The 20,489-nt window shown below is 43.6% G+C and overlaps 1 protein-coding gene across 1 annotated transcript in view; it reads left to right on the plus strand.

Annotated features, from left to right (window-relative positions):
- The window catches only part of LOC137371466 (protein diaphanous homolog 3-like), a 908,603-nt gene that overhangs the window by 313,320 nt on the left and 574,794 nt on the right, over window positions 1-20,489 (plus strand). Inside the window, exons 10-11 of the mRNA XM_068034108.1 lie at window positions 4,392-4,502; window positions 14,354-14,472. Coding sequence (XP_067890209.1) covers window positions 4,392-4,502; window positions 14,354-14,472 — 230 coding nt within the window. The remainder of the gene's footprint in view (window positions 1-4,391; window positions 4,503-14,353; window positions 14,473-20,489) is intronic.

Consider the following 20,489-nt stretch of genomic DNA (forward strand, 5'->3'; position numbering starts at 1 on the left):
GTATCTCACTAAATCAGTCTTCAACATAGTGACGAGAAAGTAAGTTAATGAATTGGTGTTACTTAAAGCTTGTTCAGAAAAATGTACATTTTTGTTGTTTTAATTAATAGATAAATTTTTAATGCCTTTGTCTTTTTGAAATTTGTTCACTGGCCCCCTCTGTAGGAAAAAAATTGTCATGTGGCCTCTCACACGGAAAGGTTGGACACCCCTGATCTAAGTGATACTATTTTGAGAGGGGATGGGGATGCGGGTGTAAGTGCAGTGGGACTGGGGGTGCATATTCACAAATCTCTGAAGGTAGGAGGGAAAGTTGAAAAGCCAGTTAAGAAAGTGTACGGGATTTGTGGCTTTGTAAATAGAGGCATTGAATATAAAAACAAGGAAGTCATACTAAACCTTTACAAATGACTGGTTAGACCTGAGCTCGAGCAGTGTGTACCATTCAAGGCGCACCACACTTTTGGAAGAATGTCAAAGCATTGGAGAGGATGCAGTGGTGGTTTACCAGGATGGTACCAGGGGTGAGGGACTTCAGTTATTTGAAGAGATTGAAGAAACTGGGATTGTGCTTCATAGAATGAAGAAGATTAAGAGGAGACGTTTATATAAGTTTCCAAATTATGAAGGATTTTGATAGAGCAAGCAGGGAGAAACTTCCCTCTGGCAAGTACGTCAGTAAACAGAGGTCATAGATGTAAAATAGTTGGCAAAAGAATTAGAGGGGAAATGATAATTTTTTTCATGCACAGATTTATCAAGATCTGGAACTTTCAAAAGGCATTTGGACATGTTCATGAAGAGGAATAATTTGCAGAGTTTTAGGTAAAAAGCTGAGCTGTGCAACTAAGTTAGATAGCTCTTTCAAAGGAATGGCACAGGCCGAATGGCCTGCATCTGTGCTGTAAAATTCTGTGTATCTATGATGGGCAGATTGATCATTAGGAAATGATAATGAGGCAGTTTTCAAATAATTTGAAGAGGGATTTGAATTTTACCCCTCCAGCTCAGGTTTCCTGGGGCTTGGGACACTTGCCAGTGCAGTGGAGGCGGGATCATGTGGCACTTCATTGCGGTGTTTAAAGTTCAGATCACCCAATATCATTAAAGGTTTTGTGCTTACAGATGCTTTGCCAGTTCCCTCTGGCAAACATTTTACAGATAGTTCTATGAATAAAGAAGTTTTTAAGAGGTTTTGAGGCTTTTAAATGGGCATCATAAGGATGGGAGGCATGGATGACTTTGGACAAGGAAGACAAGCACCCTCCACAGCAGCAATGACGTGCTCTGGTGGAATGTGTAGGAGCATGGGAGAGTAGACTGCGTTTGAAAAATCTGGAGAACAGAGTGACCAGCAGAACAGAGAGGTCAAGATTGCAGGAGACACGACCCACATGAGAGAGTCTACAGGCAGAGCCTTGGCTTTCTTAACTGAGCTGAAGAGCAGTACTTCCGCAGGCTCAGATTCATATGATAGGTGGCCACAGACCTCTGCAGCATCCTTCAAGAAGAGCTGATCTCTGCTAGACTTGATGACTGCTCATTTCCTGTTGCTGTGGAAGTCACAAATGCCCTCAAAACTGTGTATGATTTTGGTCTCTGCTGACATGCATTACATGCCTTAGAGGGAGTGCAACCGAGGTTCACCAGACTGATTCCTTGGATGAGGCGTTTGTCCTATGAGGAGAGGTTGAGTAGATTAGACTAGTATGTCCTCGGGTTTAGGTGATCTCATTGGAATATATAAATAGCTTAAGGGGCTTCGTAGGGTAGATGCTAAGAGGATGTTTCCCCTTGCTGGAAAGTCTGGACTAAAGGTCACAGTCTCAGAATATAGAGTTGGACATTTAGGACTAAGATGAGAAGGTTTTTTACTCAAAGGGTTGTGCTCCTTTGGAATTCTGTACCCCAGAGAGCTATGGATGCTCAGTCGTTGAGTACATTCAAGACAGAAATCAACAGATTTTTGGATACTGTTATGACCCGGTGAGAAATGTGCCTAGGGTTCCCTCCCAGCCTTCACCTGGTCTTAGTGTAACAGGGTTTTATTTTTAAACAAACTGTGTTTTAAGCTCCCCCTTGGTGAATCCTTGTTCACTGCTTTCCAATTATAAGGCAAAGAAACCAGCACAAACAGTTAGGTTTAAAGAAGAAAGGTTAAAATTTATTGAACTTGAACTTAAACTCTAATTCGGTTAACGCCTACTGGTACACGACACGCCCATTCTAGCATGCATACGCGATACACACATGCAGATAGAGACAGAAAAGAGCAGAAGAAATAAAGTGGAAAAGTTTGAGGCAATCTCTGAAGAGGGCTTTTGTTATGGATCTTCCAGTTCACCGTATACTCCTTGATTGTAGGTAGATCTTGCTTTTCGTTGGGGCCCAGTATTCTTCTTAAACCTTGTTCGCTGTAGGAGACTTTTCTCTCTTGTGGTTCATGTGTCTTCAGCAGATATGGAGTTCCACAAGAAAAAGATGAGAGCAGAAAGGAGAGGCTGTGGCGAGCCAGCTTAAATGCTGTTCGCATATTTTCAGATTTTCTAGTTAGTAACTGTAGATATTATTGTAAATTATATTGCAATGTCATATGAGATGATGTCTTGGTTTTTGGTTTTAAAATCTTTACATGATTTCTGACTAGTTCTTTGAGGCATATAATATCTAAACAAACAACAAATTTGATCTGCATGTGTCATTTATGAAAACATGGTATGTACACATTTGATATTTTCACAGATTTCAAATAACAAAAATTGACTAGTCAATTTGACAAAAATATTTTGAGTTTTTCTTGCTGTAAGCTTTGAAAGTGAATTTTCAGTCATAATGTATACTTCAAAAAATTTGAGCTGTCCTGTAGTTTTATTCCAAATAGAAAATAAAATCACTCTTGCATGTAGTTTTGTCCAGGCAAGGTCCCAATAATAACTAATGCATTGAAAGTATACCAGCTGAAATCCATCTCGCTTACAGTGTTTTCCTCCTTTTATGTTTGATTCTTGATGCCAAAAGATGATTCCAGTTATTCAGAATTAGCTCCTGTCCAATGAGATATAAATGTTACATGGAAGCCATAATTTCTCAAAGAGCAAGTGAAATCTACAAAAATTATAGTTCAATGTAGAACATGCATCGACAAGGTTTTGGCTTGTAAACAACCTTGTGAGTGCCCTTTGAGAGCCTTGTCTTTCATTAGTGTATGCTAACACATCTTGAGATTAAATCACATGGTACTACATTTCGGAAAGATTTTTGTAGTCTAAGGACTTACTTAGATTTATAACTTGTGTTTATAATGCCACCTTATCATAGCTGTGAAGCATCTCAAAATGCTTTGCATTTAGTGAAACACAATTACTGTTTTCAACTGTAAAAATGCAGCGCAACTTATTGCATGGAGCAGTTTTGTGCAGATTGTCAACCTAGATTGCATGCACATGTCTTGCTGTCGGACTTGAACTCATAATCTTCTGTCTCACAAGTGCAAATGCCATTAATTTGGTCAACAGACACTACTGTAAGCTCTATTGAGGAAAGAAAAGTATTGCTTCATGATCTATTTGAAATAATAGTGGTGAAATTGTCGCAAAGTATAGTTGCACTCAATTTTGCAAACACAAGTGGAGTTGATTTAAACGTCTATTCTGTACTGCAGTTGAGCATTTGTAGTTACCTATTAAAGGGCCAGAGAAGGTTTACATGTTTTTCATATCTTTACACCCATCGCTATGGCTGCTTCTTCTGTGACTGTAATCATTTTTGTGCCAACTGATGGTGCGATACCGGGGAGGGTTTTAAGGAGTCTCGCAAGTCATGTGATGAGGGGTCTTCCCCCCCCCCCCCCCCCACCCCACCTACAAATTGGACCTGTGTATCCTGCTGGCTGCCAGTGTCCAGAGCTGGAAGTCTGAGCGAAAACCTTGTAAGTAAAGTTACAAAATCTGTGCTTAGTTAGTAACTTCAAGATTTCAAATTGGATTGTAGTGGAATCATAAATTGGTATTGAGGTTATTTTAAAGATATTTGCAACTGTTCTACTACAATTTTTGTAGTCCATTCTATTCACATGCAGCCTTCAATCCTGAGACTTTAAAATAAAATAAATATTTTGACAACTATATGTGAACAATTTTATGACTTTTTAAAATGGAATATCTTTTGGTGATTGGGATGTAAGTGCTGGAAAATGGAATGATGAATTTTCCGTTGTGGTCAGTCCATGTGAAGCATTCCCAGGCCACATGTAGCACACTCAGTTGCAAATTAATGTTCCATTTAATTAATGCCTTAACCCTAGCCTAAGAATATCACCACTTATTCAGCTAGTGTAATATTGTTTGATTTCATGCCCAGGATTCCAACTCTATATTTTGTCTCATATCCAGGTGGCATGTATGCAACTTATTAATGCACTTGTGACCACTCCTGATGATTTAGACTTGAGGATACACTTACGAAATGAGTTTGTACGTTGTGGACTGAGAGAGATACTGCCGGTAAGAGCAATACAAGTTAATATCTGTTTATTGTTTAGAAATCTGCATTTACTCAGTATCCATTGGAAGCATAGATCATGCAGTAAATTGATATCATCAATAATGTAAAATATAATGAAAAGGGTAATTGGAGGGAGGACATCTTAATGTTTGTTAAGTTTCCAGCAATTAAAAATCAATGGAAAAGTTTAAAAAAAAATCAAACAGCATTAATGGAAGGAAGTAAAGATGTAATCATTACGTGTGAATGAAGGAAATAGAAATGAGGTGAGCAGAGGGAACCTGTGGAATCTTTTAATTCTTTTTTAAATTAATACTGTCTTTCAATCCAGTGGCCAAAACATCTCATTACAGATCTCCCAAGATGCAGTATGTCTTTTGTGCTGCTTCTGTTATAAATTGTGTGAGCTTCTAGCTTACATCACATAACTTATGTATCCATGTTTATTTCAAAACTTAAGCTGGAAGGATACCCTGTGTGGCACTGTGCCTAAAAGATTCAAGACTCTCTATTTGTTAAAGGATTGGTTTACCTCAGTGTAACTGATGGAAAACGGACGATAATTGTCTTGATTATGATCATGTTCTGTAATAACTAAAATAAAGAGCAACAGTCCTGTTTAAAAATGTGCTTCAGTAGTGAGAGGGACAGTCCATTTGCTACAGTGGTAATAGTATATGTGTCACCATGTGTTGACCAAAAACTTAAAAGGATAAAAATGGGACATCATAGGAACAGCAGTCAGCAATACAGCTCATTGAGCCTGTTCTGCCATTCAGTTATATCATGGCTGATCTGTACCTTAATTCCATCTACCTGCCTGAGTTCCATAACCCTTAATATCTTTGCCTAACAAAAATCTATTGATCTCAGCTTTATGAAGTGGCAAGTTAGTGATTAGTGAAGGAGGAAATAATGAAGAAATTCATATTGTTTTATATTAAAAGAGGAAAAGCAAATGAGACTTGCTGAGATAGATCTCAATATTGCTGGTCAGCCTACTTTCATAGCTCTGCTATTTTAGAACCAGTAGAACTATTAATCACATACATATAATCCAGCTGAGAGATTGGTTTGGCGAAGATTAACCTCCACAACATCTGTCTCCTAGCCTCAGAATAGGAGGGATGAGACTGTCAATGTTGGTTTCTCCATTTAATTAATTAATGTTCACCATTTTTCTTTGATTCCTCTCACTGGTGTCTTTTCTGTTATCCATTCCTAACCTGTGAGTAAGGTTTGAAACATTGACTTTAAGTCAACAAGCAAGGAAATGGATTCAGGCTGCCATACATAAAGAGTAGGGAGGGGACTAATGCCAAAAAACAAGAAGAATCAATTGATTTAAAAAAATAAATTGTATAATTTTAAATTGAATTAAATTAAATTGAAGGACCGGACTGGGCGTTAAATATTCCTGGATACAAGATGTTTGGGAAAGATGGAAAAAGAAGAAAAGGGAGAGGAATGGCGGTATTGATTAAGGAGAGCATTGCAGTGCTGGAGAGAGAGGATATGCCAGAGGGGTCAAGGACGGAATTTATTTGGCTAGAGCTAAGGAACAAATAAGGTGCAATTACAAGGCCTCCAACTAGTGGAAAGGATGAAGAGGAACAAATTTGTAAGGAAATTACAGAGAGATGCAAGAATTATAGACCAGTTGTAATGGGGAACTTTTAGTTGTCGAAATATAGACTGGGATAGAAGTAGTGTAAAAGGCAGAGAGGGGTAAGAGTTCCTAGGGTGTGTTCAGGAAAATTGTTCGACAGCAGTATGTTTCCAGTCCAACGAGAGGGGAGGTACTGCTGGACTTGGTTCTTGGGAATGAGGTGGGCCAAATGGATCAAATATCCTTAGGGGACTGTGATCATTGTATCATAAGATTTAGCTTGTTTATGGAAAAGGACAAAGAACAATCTGGAGTAAGAATAATTAACTGGGGGAAAGCCAACTCAATGGGGCAAGAATGGATCTGGGCCGAATAAATTGGAGTCAAAGGTTGACAGGAAAAACAGTAACTGAAGAAAGGGCTATCGAAGAGATAGTTTGGGCACAGTCGCGGTGTATTCCCTCGAAGACGAAAGGTAAGGCAAACAAATCCAGAGCTCCCTGGTTGACAGAAAAGATAGAGATGAAGAAGAAAAAATGTGCTTATGACAGATGTCAGGTAGATAATGCAATGGAGAATCGGGCTGAATATATCAAGTTCAGAGGGGAAGTGAAGAAGCAAATTGAGTGTATGAAAAGAGACTGGCAGCTAATGTAAAAGGGAATCCCAAAGTCTTCTCTAGGCATATAAATAGTAAAAGGGTGGTAAAAAGTAGAGTGGGACCAAAAGGGGGATATATGCATGGAGGCAGGGGGAATAGCTGAGGTATGAAATGAATACTTTGCATCTGTCTTACCAAGGAAGAAGATGCCACCCAGGCCACAGTGAAAGAGGAGGTAAAGTCATTCATTAGGATTTAAAATTGCTAAGGAGGAGGTATTAGATAGGCAGTCTATGCTTAAAGTTGGTCAAGAACCAGGGCCGGATGAGATGCATCCAAGGATACTGAGGGAAGTGGGAGTGGAAACTGCAGAGGCACTGGCCATAATTTTCCAGTCTTTCTTAGACTCAGAGGTGGTGCTAGAGGACTGGAGAATTGCAAATGTTACATCCTTGTTCATAAAATAATGTAAAGATAAGCTTAACAACTACAGGCCAGTCAGTTTAACTTGGGACCCTTGCTCTTCCTGATATATATAAATGACCTAGACTTTGGTGTACAGGGCACAATTTCAAAATTTGCAGATGATATGAAACTAGGAAAAATTGTGAACTGTGAGAAGGATAGTGTAGAACTTCAGAAGGGCATGGAATGGGCAGACAAGTAGCAGATGAAGTTCAATGGAGAAATGTGAAGTCATTCATTTTGGTAGGAAGAACAAGGAGAGACAATATAACATAAAGGGTAGAACTCTAAATGGTGTGCAGGAGCAGAGGGACCAGGGGGTTTATGTGCATAAGTCCTTGAAGGTGCGGAGGACATGTTGAGAGAACAGTTAATAAAGCATACAGTATCCTAGGCTTTATTAATAGGGACATAGAGTACAAGAGCAAAGAGGATATGTTAAACTTGTACAAGACACTCGGTTGGCTTCAGCTGGAGTATTGCGTCCAATTCTGGGCACCGCACTTTAGGAAAGATGTGAAGACATTGGAGAGAGTACAGAAAAGATTCATGAAAATGGTTGCAGAGATGAGGAACTTCAGTTAGGAAGACAGATTGGAGAAGTTGAGAAGAGAAGGCTGATGTGGGATTTGATCGAGGTAATCAAAATCATGAGGGGTCTGGACAGAGTGGATAGGGAAAAACTTCCCACTTGTGAAAGGATCGAGAACGAGAGGCACAGATTTAAAGTGATTGGCAAAAGAAGCAAAAGCGACATGAGGAAAAACTTCTTCATGCAGTGAGTAGTTAATGTCTGGAATGCACTGCCTGAGCGTATGGTGGAGGCAGGTTCAATCAAGACTTTCAAAAGGGGATTAGACTCTTATCTGAAAAGGAAGAATATGTAGTGTTACGTGGAGAAGGTCGGGGAATGGCATTAAGTGAATTTCTCATTTGGAGAGCCAATGCAGACACACCAGTCCGACTGGCCGCCTCCTGCGCTGTAACAGTTTTGTGATTTCTGTGAAATTAAAATTTATGTAGTTATATTAACTTTTTGAAATGGTAGAATAGTATTTCTTGTTGATGCTCCTGACCAGTATTAAAAACGTTATTCAATTTCTAAAATAAAAGCAAAATACTGCGGATGCTGGAAATCTGAAATAAAAACAAGAAATGCTGGAACCACTCAGCAGGTCTGGCAGCATCTGTGGAAAGAGAAGCAGAGTTAACGTTTCGGGTCAGTGACCCTTCTTCGGAACTGACAAATATTAGAAATGTCGCAGGTTATAAGCAAGTGAGGTAGGGGTGGGGCAAGAGATAACAAAGGAGAAGGTGTAGATTGGACAAGGCCACATAGCTGACCAAAAGGTCAGGGAGCAAAGGCTAACAATATGTTAATAGTGTGTTGAAAGACAAAGCATTAGTACAGATAAGGTGTGAACGGACTGAATATTGAACAGCAGCAAGTGCAAACCTGAAAAAATACCTGCCCATTTACCTCCTCTCTCCTCACTATCCCAGGTCCCAAACACTCCTTTCAGGTGAAGCAGCGATTTACTTGTACTACTTTCAATGCAGTATACTGTATTTGCTGCTCACAATGTGATCTCCTCTCCATTGGGGAGACCAAGTGCAGACTGGGTGACCACTTTGCGGAACACCTCCGCTCAGTCCGCAAGCAGGATCCTGAGCTTCCAGTTGCTTGCCATTTCAACGCTACAGGAGAAATGCCGTGAACAACAGATGCCCCTCTACATTGCTTTCATTGATCTCACCAAAGCCTTTGATCTAACCAGCAGACGTGGTCTCTTCAGACTACTAGAAAAGATCGGATGTCCACCAAAGCTACTAAGTATCATCACCTCATTCCATGACAATATGAAAGGCACAACATGGTGGCTCCTCATCAGAGCCCTTTCCTATCCTGAGTGGCGTGAAACAGGGCTGTGTTCTCGCACCCACACTTTTTGGGATTTTCTTCTCCCTGCTGCTTTCACATGCGTTCAAGTCCTCTGAAGAAGGAATTTTCCTCCACACAAGATCAGGGGGCAGGTTGTTCAACCTTGTCCGTCTAAGAGCGAAGTCCAAAGTACGGAAAGTCCTCATCAGGGAACTCCTCTTTGCTGACGATGCTGCTTTAACATCTCACACTGAAGAGTGCCTGCAGAGTCTCATCGACAGGTTTGCGGCTGCCTGCAATGAATTTGGCCTAACCATCAGCCTCAAGAAAACGAACATCATGGAGCAGGACGTCAGAAATGCTCCATCCATCCATATTGGCGACCACGCTCTGGAAGTGGTTCAAGAGTTCACCTGCCTAGGCTCAACTATCACCAGTAACCTGGCTCTAGATGCAGAAATCAACAAGCGCATGGGAAAGGCTTCCACTGCTCTGTCCAGACTGGCCAAGAGAGTGTGGGAAAATGGCGCACTGACACGGAACACAAAAGTCCGAGTGTATCAAGCCTGTGTCCTCAGTACCTTGCTCTATGGCAGCGAGGCCTGGACAACGTATGCCAGCCAAGAGCGACGTCTCAATTCATTCCATCTTCGCTGCCTCCGGAGAATGCAGGTGGCAGGACCGTATCTCCAACACAAAAGTCCTCGAGGCGGCCAACATCCCCAGCTTGTACACACTACTGAGTCAGCGGCGCTTGAGATGGCTTGGCCATGTGAGCCGCATGGAAGATGGCAGGGTCCCCAAAGACACATTGTACAGCGAGCTCGCAACGGATATCAGACCCACCGGCCGTCCATGTCTCCGCTTTAAAGACGTCTGCAAACGCGACATGAAATCCTGTGACATTGATCACAAGTCGTGGGAGTCAGTTGCCAGCATTCGCCAGAGCTGGCGGGCAGCCATAAAGACAGGGCTAAAATGTGGCGAGTCGAAGAGACTTAGTAGTTGGCAGGAAAAAAGACAGAAGCGTAAGGGGAGAGCCAACTGTTTAACAGCCCCGACAAACAAATTTCTCTGCAGCACCTGTGGAAGAGCCTGTCACTCTAGAATTGGCCTTTATAGCCACTCCAGGCACTGCTTCACAAACCACTGACCACCTTCAGGCGTGTATCCATTGTCTCTCGAGATAAGGAGGCCCAAAAGAAAAGAAAAAAGAATACTGTGTTTGCTGCTCACAATGTAATCTCCTCTACATTGGGGAGACCAAGCGCAGACTGGGTGACTGCTTTGCGAAACACCTCCGCTCAGTCCGCAAGCAGGACCCTGAGCTTCCAGTTGCTTGCCATTTCAACACTCCCCCCTGCTCTCATGCTCACATCTCTGACCTGGGATTGCTGCAGTGTTCCAGTGAACATCAATGCAAGCTCGAGGAACAGCATCTCATCTACCGATTAGGCACCCTACAGCCTGCCGGACTGAACATTGAGTTCAATAATTTCAGAGCATGACAGCCCCCCATTTTACTTTCATGTTTAGTTTCTTTTTTCTTTTTTACATTTTTTACAATTTTTTTTTGCATTTATTTCATTTCATCTTAGTTTGTTCAGTTTGCTTACTCACGTTTTTTTTTCATGTTTGCACTTGCTGCTGTTCAATATAATCAGTTCGTTAACACCCTGTCTGTACTAATGCTTTGTCTTTCAACACACCATTAACATATTGTTTGCCTTTGCTCCATGATCTTTTGGCCAGCTATGTGGCCTTGTCCAATCTACACCTTCTCCTTTGTTATCTCTTGCCCCAGCCCCACCTCACTTGCTGATAACCTGTGACATTTCTAATATTTGTCAGTTCCGAAGAAGGGTCACTGACCCGAAACGTTAACTCTGCTTCTCTTTCCACAGATGCTGCCAGACCTGCTGAGTGGTTCCAGCATTTCTTGTTTTTATCTCAGATTTCCAGCATCCGCAGTATTTTGCTTTTATTTTAGTGTTTAATTCACTGCCACTTCTGTTCCAGGAATGCCTACCTTCAAGAAGTTCTGCTCTTCTCTCCGTCGGGATTTTCGTTTGTCTCTTTTACCTTGTTCACCTTCATTGCTTTCTATTTCCCTCCTGGTGTTTGATAAGGTATCTACCAAAACTCGTTTTCACAGCCACATCTCCTTCCTCAGTGACTGTCTCCGGCTCCGAGTTATTCCACGTGGATTCCAACTGCAGTTTCACCCATCATGCTTTGAATCCACCCAGGACTACAGGTATCTCTGAGAAATACAACGTTCCTCGGACTGCTACTCTCGCCGCATCCTGAGATCCACACTCAGTGCTATGCGCCGCCACATGCACACACTGGACCTCTCTCTCCAGCAGCACCACCTCGCCTTATCCCAAAGCTGTTCTACTCTGCAGTTTCATTTCCCCTTTTGTCTCATCTGATGCATTAACAAAAAACTTTTCTTCTTCCGTTCAGGTGTCAAGGACCGCAAGCTCCAGCAGCTGATGGGGACGAATACTCCTCCAGATCCTCCTTCCGCTTCACTTCCCTCTGACCCCACCCCTTCTGATCTGACCCCTTGCCGTGTATTCACTATACCCTCTGACCTCCCCCTCTCTGACGCTGAACGTTCTGTACTTAGCAAAGGTCTCAGTTTTATCCCCTTCCGCCCCCACCTCAATGAATTTCGCGCTTGGCTTGACGTTGAGCTCTTCTTCCGTCGCCTCTGCCTCCAGGCTCACTTCTTTGACCAGGAGTCCTCCCCCCGACCAGCGGACCCATTCACCCGCCTCCAGCATTCTCCCTCTACCTGGACCCCTCCCCCTGACCACTTACCCACTCTTGATCTCTTCATTGAAAACTGTCGGCAAGACATTGGTCATCTCAATTTCTCTGCCCCCCTCACTCACTCTAACCTGTCCCCCTCTGAACTTGAGGCACTACGTTCTTTCAGGTCTAACCCCGACATGGTCATCATACCTGCAGACAAGGGTGGTGCTGTTGTTGTATGGCATACCGCCCTCTACCTTGCTCAACGCCAACTCACAGACACTTCTTCCTACCTCCCTCTGGACCATGACCCCACCACCGAACATCAAGCCACTGTCCAAAGGACTGTCACTGACCTCATCTCCTCTGGAGATCTTCCCTCTGCAGCTTCCAACCTCATAGTCCCGCTACCCCGGACAGCCCGCTTCTCCCTCCTTCCCAAAATCCACAAACGGGACTGTCCCGGCAGACCCATTGTGTCAGCCTGCTCCTGCCCCACTGAACTTATTTCTTCCTATCTTGACTCTATCTTTTCTCCGCTGGTCCAGTCTCTTCCCACCTACAACCGTGACTCTTCTGACACCCGATGTCATTTTGACAATTTCCAGTTTCATGGTCCCAACCGCCTCCTCTTCACTATGGACGTCCAGTCGCTCTACACCTCCATCCCCCACCAGGATGGTTTGAGGGCTCTCCACTTCTTCCTGGAACAGAGGCCCAACCAGTCCCCATCCACCACCACCCTCCTCCGCCTGGCTGAACTTGTTCTCACATTGAACAACTTCTCTTTCAACTCCACGCACTTCCTTCACATAAAAGGTGTCGCTATGGGTACCCGCATGGGTCCTAGTTATGCCTGTCTTTTTGTGGGATATGTCGAGCATTCTTTGTTCCAGTCCGACTCAGGACCTCTCCCCCAACTCTTTTTCCGGTACATTGATGACTGTATCAGTGCCGTTTCCTGCTCCCGCCCCGTACTGGAAAAGTTTATCAACTTTGCTTCCAATTTCCACCCTTTTCTCACCTTTACATGGTCCATCTCTGACACTTCCCTTCCCTTCCTCGATTTCTCTGTCTCTATCTCTGGGGATAGGTTGTCTACTAATATCCATTATAAGCCCGCCGACTCCCACAGCTACCTGGACTACACTTCTTCACACCCTACCTCCTGTAAGGACTCCATTCCATTCTCCCAGTTTCTCCGTCTCCGACGCATCTGCTCTGATGATGCTACCTTCCATGACGGTGCCTCTGATATGACTCCTTTTTCTTCAACCGAGGATTCCCCCCCACTGTTGATGACAGGGCCCTCAACCGTGTCCGGCCCATTTCCCGCACCTCTGCCCTCGCCCCTTCCCCTCCCTCCCAGAACCGTGACAGGGTTCCCCTTGTCCTCACTTTCCACCCCATCAGCCTCCATATCCAAAGGATCATCCTCCGCCATTTCCGCCACCTCCAGCGTGATGCCACTACCAAAAGCATCTTCCTCTCCCTTCCCCTGTCAGCATTCTGAAGGGATCGTTCCCTCCGCAACACCCTGGTCCACTCCTCCATTACCCCCTCACCTCGTCCCCGTCCCATGGCACCTTCCCCTGCAATCGCAGGAGGTGTAATACCTGCCCATTTACCTCCTCTCTCCTCACTATCCCAGGTCCCAAACACTCCTTTCAGGTGAAGCAGCGATTTACTTGTACTTCTTTCAATGTAGTATACTGTATTCGCTGCTCACAATGTGGTCTTCTCTACATTGGGGAGACCATGCGCAGACTGGGTGACCGCTTTGCGGAACACATCGCTCAGTCCGCAAGCAGGACCCTGAGCTTCCGGTTGCTTGCCATTTCAACACTCCCCCCTGCTCTCATGCTCACATCTCTGTCATGGGATTGCTGCCGTGTTCCAGTGAACATCAACGCAAGCTCGAGGAACAGCATCTCATCTACCGATTAGGCACACTACAGCCTGCCGGACTGAACATTGAGTTCAATAATTTCAGAGCGTGACAGCCCCCCATTTTACTTTCATTTTTAGTTTCTTTTTTCTTTTTTACATTTTTTACAATTTTTTTTTGCATTTATTTCATTTCATCTTAGTTTGTTCAGTTTGCTTACCCATGTTTTTTTTTCATGTTTGCACTTGCTGCTGTTCAATATTCAGTCCGTTAACATCTTATCTGTACTAATGCTTTGTCTTTCAACACACCATTAACATATTTTTTGCCTTTGCTCCATGACCTTTTGGTCAGCTGTGTGGCCTTGTCCAATCTACACCTTCTCCTTTGTTATCTCTTGCCCCAGCCCCACCTCACTTGCTTATAACCTGTGACATTTCTAATATTTGTCAGTTCCGAAGAAGGGTCACTGACCCGAAACGTTAACTCTGCTTCTCTTTCCACAGATGCTGCCAGACCTGCTGAGTGGTTCCAGCATATCTTGTTTTTATTCAATTTCTACATTGATATTATTAATTTGGCACTCTTGTGCTATATGAAATAGGCTGAGATGCATTACTTTTGCTAATTTATTTTTCACAGGAGTTGAGATTAAACAAAAATGATGCACTGGATATCCAGCTAAAAGTATTCGATGAGCACAAAGAAGAAGACATGATTGAGTTTTCACATCGTTTGGAAGATGTTCAATCTGAACTCGAATATCCTTTTTTTGCGGAACTAGATTTCCATAATTGTTCTGTAAACTGGCATATTATTACCAATGAAAGGAAAAAATGACATACTGTGGTTCCATTTCACAAAATATGATGCCAGATAATTTTTCGTTTGCTTACCCAGCAAGATATTCTTTGTGCTTGTTTTAGCCCCAATCGATGACACTAAACTGTGAGTCGAAACTAGTCGGCCCAAAGTTAGGGCTAGCAGGATACATACTGAATGTATTTGGAATAACACACACCCTGTTGCTGTTTTTGTTTTCAGCCACTTTCAGAAATTTTGAGAGCATTAACAAACATCATAGCAATGAATAATGAAGTCAGCAACAAGGAATTGTAATGGAACATCTTCAAAAGGAAAGGCACATCTGTTGGCCAAATCTAATTTGCAAAATCATAATTTGCTTGCAAAAAATTATTTTAAAAAGCGCTATATCTAAAACTAAAGGGAAGCGGAGGAAATTTACTCTTGACCTCAATGCTGAAACTCTGAACACTGTGAGACTTTACGAGCTGGTGAGACATTGGATTAGTCCTTAATGAGTGAAAATCATAATTTATTCCTTTTTTTGTAATTCATTCATGGGATGTGGGCATCACTGGCTATGCCAGCATTTATTGCCCATCCCTAATTCCCCTTGAGAAGGTGGTGGTGAGCTGCCTTCTTGAACCGCTGCAGTCCATGTGAGTGGGTAAACCCACAGTGCTATTAGGAAGGGAGTTCAGGATTTTGACCCAGCGACAGTGAAGGAACGGCGATATAGTTCCAAGTCAGGATGGTGTGTGACTTGGAGGGGAACTTGCAGGTGGTGATGTTCCCATGCATCTGCTGCTCTTGTCCTTCGAGGTGGTAGAGGTTGCGGGTTTGGAAGATGCTGTCGAAGGAGCCTTGGTGCATTGCTGCAGTGCATCTTGTAGATGGTACACACTGCTGCCACAGTGCGTCGGTGGTGGAGGGAGTGAATGTTTGTGCATGGTGTGCCAATCAAGCGGGCAACTTTGTTCTGGATAGTGTCGAGCTTCTTGAGTGTTGTTGGAGCTGCACCCATCAGGCAAGTGGAGAGTATTCCATCACACTCCTGACTTGTGCCTTGTAGATGGTGGAAAGGCTTTGGGGAGTCAGGAGGTGAGTTACTTGCCGCAGGAGTCCTAGCCTCTGACCTGCTCTTGTAGCCACGGTATTTATCTAGCTACTCCAGTTCAGTTTCTGGTCAATGGTTGCCCCTGAGATGTTGATAGTGGGGGATTCAGCAATGGTCATGCCATTGAATGTCAAGGGGTTAGATTCTCTCTGGTTGGAGATCGTCATTGCCTGGCACTTGTGTGGCGCTAATGTTACTTGCCATTTATCAGTCCAAGCCTGGATGTTGTTCAGGTCTTGCTGCATTTCTACACGGACTGCTTCAGTATCTGAGGAGTCGTGAATGGTGCTGAACATTGTGCAATCATCAGCGAACATCCCCACTTCTGACCTTATGATAGAAGGAAGGTCATTGATGAAGTAGCTGAAGATGGTTGGGCCTATGGCACTACCCTGAGGAACTCCTGCAGTGATGTCCTGGAGCTCAGATGATTGACCTCCAACAACCACAACCATCTTCCTTTGTGCTAGGTATGACTCCAACCAGTGGAGCGTTTCCCCCCTGATTCCCATTGACTTGCTGGTGCTCCTGAATGCCATACTCGGTCAAATGCTGCCTTGATGTCAAGGGCAGTCACTCTCACCTCACCTCTTGAGTTCAGCTCTTTTGTCCATTTTTGAACCAAGGCTGTAATTAGGTCAGGAGCTGAGTGGCCCTGGCGGAACTCAAACTGAGCGTCACTGAGCAGGTTATTGCTAAACAAGTGCCGCTTGATGGCACTGTTGATGACACCTTCCATCACTTTACTGATGATTGGGAGTATAATGATGGGGCGGTAATTGTCCGGGTTGGACCTGTCCTGCTTTTTGTGTACAGGACATACCTGGGCAATCTTCTACATTGTTGGGTGGATGCCAGTTTTGGCTGTACTGGAACAGCTTGGCCAGGGGCGCGGCAAGTTCTGGAGCACAAGTTTTCAGTACTATTGCTGGAACTTTGTCAGGGCCCATAGCCTTTGCAGAATCCAGTGCCTGCAGTCGTTTCTTGATATCACGCAGGCTCTTCAGTTCAAAACTGTACAATTCTGGAAAAAAAAAGTCTGCCAAGCAGATTAATCATGTGACTAACTGGTTTAATCACATCTGTTTGTGGATTGTATTGGAGCAGGAGATAGATCCTTTGTTCCCAAACACTGTTCATATGCAAAAATGTCTTTCCAGCCCTGGGACTGGCAACCCCTTATCACAGGCCTTCCCTTCTTCCCATGAACCATTTGAAATTTCATGTACATGTGGCGAAATTAATGTGCCTCATTCTTGGCAGGTGGGGGCCTGCATGGCACCACTTTTGTAATTGCTGTGAAACAAAATATTATTGGACCTGAGCTAAAGAGAATAAATGATGGCTGCAGTTGAAATTACTTTCGCCAACATTTCCAAGTATAAGGGTTAAAACTGTCTTCTCTTAAAGTAATACTATGGTGTTGCATCTTTCTTACAGATACTTCGGATTTTAGGAAAAAATTTACTTCATTGTTTATTAACCATTGCCAACTTCATGTGTTTATATTGTTAAACCTGTCATCAGTAATGAGTTGTCAATAATGTCAAGTAACACCTGCACAACAATATCCTGCACCCTGCACTTTGCTCATGTTCCACCAGAATGCTCGTTTCCGGACCTCCTCACATCTTTGATCCATGTATGCGGAGCTAAAAGCTAAATGCCAGAGGAGGGGAAAGCTGCTCTCGACATCAAGGCAACATTCGATCGTGTATGACACCAATTGCCCTGGAAAGGTGGTGATGAGCATTCTCCTTGAATTGCTGTTGTGGTGATGGTGTTCTTACAATAGTGCTCGATAGGATATTGATTCACTGATGACAAAGGTATGGATATAAAATCCCAGGGCATGATTGTGTGCGACTTGGAGGTGAACATGAAGGTGATGATCCCATGACACTGCTGCTCAGTGGTATATTTTGCAGGAGAGGGAGATTAAGTCCAAGTAACCTTGATAAGTTACTGCAGTGCATCCTAGAAATCATTCATACTGTATTCAGACTGCATCAGTGGTGGAGGGAGTGAATATTGAGTCCAGTGACAGACACCATCAAGTGAGCTGTGAAATCCTGGTTGAGATGAACCTTCTAGTGGTGCAGACAAGATGGTTGTGATCAGAGCTCAATCACCACAACCCCAAGGCAGCAAGCTGTAGTTCCCCAGGGAGCTTTGCCCAGTCATCAGCAGCTACTTTATCAATGATCTTCCCTCAAAGGGTCAGGACTACTTGGCTGACTATTTCAGTGTTCAGTAATATTGAGATTCAACATTCATGATAATGAAGCAGTCTACAACAGGATCTGGGTAACATCCAGGCTTTTGCTGAAATATGGTAAGCAACATTTGTGCCACTTGTGGTAATTACCATTTTGAGCAAAAGACAGCTTAGCCTTCTGCCTTTCGCGTTCAATGGTAACACCATCACCGTGTCTCCCATCATTAAAATCTTGAGTATCACCATTGACTGGATGCTTAACTGGACAAGCCATGTTTGCACCTTGGCTTCAAGAGCAGGGCAGAGGCTCGATACTCTGTGATGAGTGACTCACATCCTGACACCTCAAAGGCAGCCTTCGTCTGTCGCTGGATTAAAATGCTACCTAACACCATAATGGGAATGCCATCATCACACGGGCTGCATCCGTTTAAAGAGAAGGCGCACCAGTATCTTTTCAGAGCAACTGTGGATAGGCAACACATGTGGCCATTCCAGTGTTGCCCATGTTCCTAAAATGTATACATTTTTAATACAATGGAATTAAAATGTAGCTCATGTGCTTCTTAAGGCAGGGAATTAGATAGCATCTGCACAGTGACACTGGAAGTAGTGAGAGAAGGCGCAGTTATTGAAAATAAGCTTCAGGAAAGGACCAAAAGCCAGAGCTTGGGCCTTTGGGAGATGGTAAAATATATTGGATAAATTTCTAACAAGACTTTTTATGTATAAGTTTAATAATCTTAGTTAAGACTTTCTGTTTTCAGCTTATGAGTTGCATTTCTGGATATATACAGTTAGCCAGCTGTGCAAACCATGTGGCTGCCATAAAGAATCAGGGAAAAATTGTCTTGAGTGTTTGTTCTGTGGCATTTTCTAGTTGCTGATTGGTATATTTGAAAAATGTGTTCTTTCTGTTGGTTTAATGTGGATTGTTTGATTGGCATCCTTCCATCTACGAAAGATGATGGACATGCAGCAAACAAACTATTTAGGTGGGGTGTCTTCTCTTGGTGCACCTTTGCTGATGGCCAATCCTTGAGAGGCAGGTTCTGCCTCAAGTGCTGCATGTGAAGCTGCCAAGTGATGCTGTGAGTTGTTGTTTTTGACATGGGTACCTGTTGCCAAGCTGTTGTATCAACTGGTCGTCATGGTAGTGGACACCCGTCGCCATTTGTGTCGCCATTTCCCTCTTTCACCAGCTAATGACTCCCAGGTGCAATAGTCAACATTTAGGGCCTTCATGTTACGCTTGCAAGTATCCTTAAAGCAGAGCTTTGGGCGCCCCACTTGGGTGTGGCCTCAGCTACCTCACCATACAGAAGATCCTTGGGTATGCGACTGCCTTCCATCCTGTGGACATGTCCGATCCACTGAAGCTGCCTTTGTTTGATTAATACCAATACACTTGGGAGCTCTGCCTTTGAGAGGACTGCTGCATTTGTGATTTTGTCCTGCCAGGATATACCCATAATGCGCCACGGACAGCCAAGATGGAAATTATTGAGCTTCTTTTCTTGGTAGCTGTAAGTCGCCCATGTTTCACAGCCATACGGCAAGGTGCTGAGAACACGGATCTTATAAACCATTAGCTTGACCCTAGGTCAGCTTGGTGTTATCCTATGTGTAAGTCGGCCAAGGGTGGGAGCTGCTTTCCCTATGTGTGTATTGAGCTCTGCATCAAGGGATAGATCGGCACCCTGGACCCAAAGTAGCAGGATTTACTAACCACTTCCAGTGGCGTGTTATTTAGTGTGATCAGGGGCAGAGATGAAACACATTGTCCCATGACCACAGTTTTCTTGACGTTATAGTCAAGGAGAGGTTGTTACAGGCATGGGAGAGACAGTCCATGAGTCTTTGTAGCTGAGTTTCCGTGTGAGCGACTAGCACAGCATCATCAGCGTAGAGAAGTTCTCTGATCAGGACGCAATGTGTTTTTGTCTTTGCTTTCAGCCTTGATAGATTGTAGAACTTGCCATCTGATCTAGTGTGCAAGTCGACTGCTTCCATATCTACAGGGAAGGCAAAGGTCAGGAGCATGGAGAAGAAGATACCAAACAGAGTGAGGGCTAGGACACAACCCTGTTTCACTCCATTCTTTACTCCGAAACTGTCAGAAATGGAGCCATCAAACTGTACAGTGCAGTGCATGTTGTCATGGAAGGAGCAGATGAGATTGAGAAGCTTCGCTGGACAGCCAATTTTTCCCAAAATCTTGTATAGCCCAGCTCTGCTGACAATGCCGAATGCCTTAGTGAGAGCTACTAAAGTAATGTAAAGGGGTATACTCTGTTCCCTACCCTTCTCTTGTAGCTGGCATATGGAGAAGATTATATCCACAGTAGATTTGCCGGCACGGAAACCGCACTGTGCTTCGAGGTACGCTCGATCTGCAAGTAAATGGAGTCTTTTAAGTTTGACCCTAGCAAAAGCCTTAACCATGACGCTAAAGTGTGAGATGCACCTGTAGTTGTTGCAGTCTCCTCTGTCACCTTTGTTTTTGTATAGTGTGATGAGTTTGGCATCACGCATCTCCTGTGGAACAGAGGCTACTTTCCAGCAGAGAAAGAAAAAGTCATAAAGGTGTGGCAATAGATGGGACTTTGTGTTGGTTCACGATTGGTAGCCATTTCTGC

Source organism: Heterodontus francisci, chromosome 6, assembly GCF_036365525.1.
Source record: "Heterodontus francisci isolate sHetFra1 chromosome 6, sHetFra1.hap1, whole genome shotgun sequence".
Lineage (NCBI taxonomy): Eukaryota > Metazoa > Chordata > Chondrichthyes > Heterodontiformes > Heterodontidae > Heterodontus > Heterodontus francisci.